Genomic DNA, 5059 nt, shown 5'->3' on the forward strand with positions numbered 1-5059 from the left:
ATATATATATATATATATATATATATATATATATATATATATATATATATATATATATATATATATATATATACACACATATATATATATATATATATTACAATTTTTTTTTAACAAATAAAAATACATTCTGTGTGTTCCTTCATGGTGTTTCTCATATCTACATGTGTTGGTAAAGTTATGGAAACAAAGGTGTTTGCAGGAACAAGTTTAATTGTGGGGAAAAGTCATTTTAAGCCTCAAAATATAAATAGTACTAAAAAGTTAGCATGAAGATTACAAAAAAAAAAAAAAATCTGTGTCTGTGCTATTGCAAATGTGGAGTGTGTGTGTCCATTAATATAAATTCCTATTAATTGTACTGCACCTGGTAACCTTCCAGCAGCAAGAGCGTCACCAGGCAGATGTCCGTTCACCCCGTTGGTTGGCAGGTTAGCCATGTGGCCGAGCACGCCACTGCGCATTTCCAAGTCAGTAGGATAAGGTCTGCGCGGATCGCCTGACATTGACATTTATGTGAACAGTTAGTGAAGAAAAACATGCCTTCTACAATGAAAAGGCAGCTGCTGCAGTGGCTCGGGTTCATACCTGGCACCCAGTTGAGCGGGGCACACACGGCGTTACTGGCACTGATTCTGTGAGCGTACTTTATGATTTCCTCTGATGAGATGCTTCCTGCAAGCAGAAATGAATCAACTTAATGTAAAAGCAAACAGGGACAGCATCAGCAACCTCCAAGTTCATCGGTGTGTGTCAGACAGGTGTGTTTGCTCACCTTTTCTGGCTTTGTCAATGGATTTGAGTTTCTCTTTTGCTTGATAAACCGCAGTGGCCTTGAAACAAACAGGATAGGTAAGATCAGGTTTTAACACTTTCTAATTATTTTGACTGGAAATATTTAGAAAACTGGCTGAACTTTGATGCTTTGCAGTCAGAAAAAAAACAACATATTAGTGTTCAGCCAAACCAAACTGGATCAGCAAAGAAAACATAAAAACATGGACAGAATATGAAACAGCTGCCTTTTGTTGCATCATATTGTAGTTTCTTTAGATAATCCTGGGTTGTGGATAACGCCAAAATAGAAGCACAAAAGTAGAAAAATCTTTGAATAGAACATTAAGAAGTCTCTTTCTTATGAATACAGTTGTGCTCATATTTATTCATACAAGAAGGAAAAAAACAGCTGCCTGTAAAATAAGCTGAAATTGACTAAAGTAATAATAAATAAAAATTCTATGAAAATCATGACATTATTTTCTAATTCTGGTTCAATAGAAACATTTTTTTTTTTAAAGCAAACAAATAAGATCATTTATTACATATTCCATCAGTCATAAAGTAATATTTAGATGAACAATCCTTTAATGTTTATGCTCCAGTCAGGTGTTTTCTGTTCCTCTCAGTCAGACTTCTGCACCTGTTGACAGGTATTTTGTCCCACTGTTTAACAGAAAAGTGCTGTAATTTCTCCAGGACACATTTATTTGGTTGGTTTTTTTTTTCTTTCTTCAACTCAATTAAATGAAAAAACAGTGTCTTATATTACTAAATTATATTTTTGCAAATTTTTAGTTATTGTTTCTTTTTAAAGTCTCCAGTTATTTGAGTGATTGTTGTAAATTCAGCCTTTTCTTTAATGAAAGCGGATGAATACATATGAGCACAACTATATATCATGTAATGTCCTTTTAAGTCTTAGGGTAAAAACTTAATCCAAAACTTATTCTAATTTTAAATGACAAAACACAGTAAATAGTTGTATTTACAATGTCACAAGTTCATAAAATGAAAAGGCAGAGAGAGGTTAAACAATAAATGAATAAATCCAACTAACCAAGATGTGTTCCGCCTCCTTCAGCTGCTTCTGGAGCTGCTGAATGTCACTGTCTCTCTTCTCCACCTCCTTCTCCAGCAGCTGCATCTCCTGGTGAACCTTCCCCTGCTGCTGGGCCACCTCCATCAGCTCCTGGAACTCCTTGTCCCTCTGTACAAGCAGCTCCAAGATCTGGTGACAAAGCACACACCTTTTAAGTGTTTAATCAGAGGTACAGAAAAAACATGCTATAAACAGACCAGTCTGTAGCTACATTTCATGGAGGTTCATTTTATTCAGTGTGCAGTAGTGTGATGCAAAAAAACAGGACAAATAAATGTTCTAAACTCAGAATGTATTGTGATTTTTTTTTACCCTGCAAGTAGAATTAATGTTCACTATTAATGGTTGTAGTCTGAATGAGATAAAGTCATTCCAGTGATATTAACCAGCATTTTTCCCACTGTATAAAAGTGGCCTAACAATTGGTACCAAGTAGTTGTTGTGGAATTCGGCGCCAGTGCACCTGAGACAGGCTGGGTCTCTTTCTGCTTTTAAATCTGCTCTTAAGAGTCATCCTTTTTCACTGGCTTTTAACACTGCTTGAGCTGCTGACTCCTTTTTAATGTTTCTTTTTTCTTTTTAAATATTGTGTGTTAAAGTGAATAATATTTTGATTGTTTTTAATTTTATTTTTACTTCTATAATATTCTGTATGTTGTTGAGCTTGGGATTGTGTACAGCGCTTTGGTCAACTGTGTTGTTGTTTTTTAATTTTTTTTATTTTATTTTTAGTCACCAGAGGGTTATAAATAAATAATACACAAAATGCCATACATCTTCACTCCTCCAGTCAAACAAATGACATAAAATAAAAGAAACAAAAACAGACAAAAACATCACAACTGTGTTCTTTTAAAGCGCTCTATAAATAAAGTTGGAATTGAATTGAACAAACGCCTTAAAATTACGGCAGCTAGCATCAGAGTCCATCTACTTAATAATATATTTCCATGATTAAATAATATAAGTTATCTTAAAATGATTGCATTTAGATATATTGCAGTTTCAATCAAGATGAAGGACTTGAATCACTAAAGACTAAGGACAGGGTCTGTTCTGACGGCAACGACTGATTTAGGTGAGTGAGCAATTTCTTTACAGGTGTAATTTAGTCTTGGAGAAAGTTTTAGTTACCTGTGCATCCTCTCCTGGCTGTGGTAGTTTCTGGCTTCTGGACAGAGCCAACATCTCTATCAGCTCGCTGAAACAAACAGAGAGAAAAGGCTCATTTTATTAGTTAGCAGGAGAGTAAGCAGATATGCACTTTTACTTGCATCAGATTTTTGTGTACGGTTTCCAGTGTTTGTCATAAACTATCCTATATAACTTAATTTATAATTGTTTCTTGGTTTAGTCTTTGATTGAGCTTCCAACTCAACCTGTTGGTTTCATTATATAAGCTACTATGAATTGGTTTTCATTATGTTTTTTTTTTTATTATTACATATTTATTATACAACCAGTATGCAGTGTAAAACAGAGCAGTACAAAGCTGAACAATACATACGCCAGGGGGTTATAATTTCTTAGGAGCAGCTATGACATAAATAACAATAATCACATGAATACACAAAAAAAAAAAAAGAGTGCACAAATCAATAGTCTTAATGGCTTTCATGTTAGTGGAACACTTGACAGAATTAACATATTGTTTGGCCTCATTATTAAAAATAGAGAAAAGGGGCTTTTGATTAGTATATTGACATTTGTGAATATGCCATTTTGTCAAGTATATAATAAGATTAATGATATAGAATTGTTTGTTTTTTTCAGGTGGGTTGTTAATGAAGCCAAACAACATATGTTCAAATAAATTATCCCTAAATGTAAATAAAACTAAATTTATGATAATTGGGAATTGCAAAGAGGACATAAGTATTGATTTAGTAATTGATCAAGTAAAAATTGAAAGAGTGTCTGTAAATATTTTCTTGGTAGTGTCCTTGATGACAAACTGAGTTGATAGCCTCACATTGATCACCTGTGTGGAAAAATAGCCAGAAGTGTTTGTATTCTAGCATAATTTAGACATATACTAAATTCCAAAACATTACTGACCATGTACAATGCTCCAGTATCACCATATTTCAATTATTGTGTGGAGTCTGGGGGACCACATTTAAGACTACCTTGAATTTTTACCAAAAAAAAAGGGCCATAAGGGTTATCAATCATGCAGGTTATATGGATCATACAAATTATTTATTTGTATGTTATTATTAATTATTTGTAAGTTATTAATATAACATACAAAAGATGTTTAAAGACAGAGTTGCTGTGTACAATCTGAGAGGTAAAGTTATGTTACAGAAACCATATGCACGCACCACCCTGAAAAGCAGATGCGTTTCCATTTATGGAGTAACTTTATGGATTGGACTAAGTGATGATTTAAAATTATGCAATATCATTATTCAGTTTTTTGTTTTTTTTTTTAAATGTACAAGAATGTTTTGGGATGAATATAAAAAAAAGAAGAAAATTCATTATTTATTTTGCTGCTTTATATTTTGCAAGCTGGCTGATGACTTTCAGTATGTAAACTGTGTATATAGCCATATAACTTTGTAAATTAAAGACTGTAAATAAGGAGTAGTATTTAAATAAGCATTGGGCTTCCTTCTGCTCCTTCTCAAACAAGGTATCATGTTACACAAATGTGCATCCTTGTGTTATACAAATGTGCATCCTTGGTTTGTACTGTATATGTGTTTAAAATGAATAAATAAAAAATGTTCAAAGCAAAAGGAAAAACTTGGTTCAATAAAGGAATAGATCAGAATACAAACATCATTCCACAATCTGGTCAAGTAGGGCAAGATTAAAATAAATTAAATATGTCTTCAGGGTGTCCTTCGCAAAAAGAACAAGTTAATACTATATCTTTTTATAATATTAGTAGAAAAACCTTTTATTTTCTGTCTAAATCGTCTTTAGAAGACATCGCCGTGGTTTGACGCGATATAAATAAAGTTCAATTAAACTGACTGTGAGGCTCCAAACCTGGTCGATGCTTGTAAACATCTGATTAATATCCAACCAAACGAAAACTAGACAAGTGAGACAGAAAAAAGACAGCTTGAGCTCACCGTGATAAAACCTCTAAGTCATCTAATACAGACACCAAGCGATCTTTAGTTGATTTCTCCACCACTGCCGCCATGTTCACGTCGACGTTTA

General features: G+C 33.3%; 1 protein-coding gene across 1 annotated transcript in view; it reads right to left on the reverse strand.

The window, feature by feature from the left end:
• The window catches only part of med4 (mediator complex subunit 4), a 7375-nt gene extending 2316 nt beyond the window's left edge, over positions 1-5059 (reverse strand). Inside the window, exons 1-6 of the mRNA XM_079253815.1 lie at positions 4969-5059; positions 3014-3080; positions 1838-2008; positions 776-833; positions 589-675; positions 368-499 (exon numbers count right to left, since the gene is read on the reverse strand). Coding sequence (XP_079109941.1) covers positions 368-499; positions 589-675; positions 776-833; positions 1838-2008; positions 3014-3080; positions 4969-5042 — 589 coding nt within the window. The 5' untranslated portion in view covers positions 5043-5059. The remainder of the gene's footprint in view (positions 1-367; positions 500-588; positions 676-775; positions 834-1837; positions 2009-3013; positions 3081-4968) is intronic.

Source organism: Telmatherina bonti (assembly GCF_933228915.1).
Source record: "Telmatherina bonti genome assembly, chromosome: 15".
In the NCBI taxonomy this organism is placed as follows: domain Eukaryota; kingdom Metazoa; phylum Chordata; class Actinopteri; order Atheriniformes; family Telmatherinidae; genus Telmatherina; species Telmatherina bonti.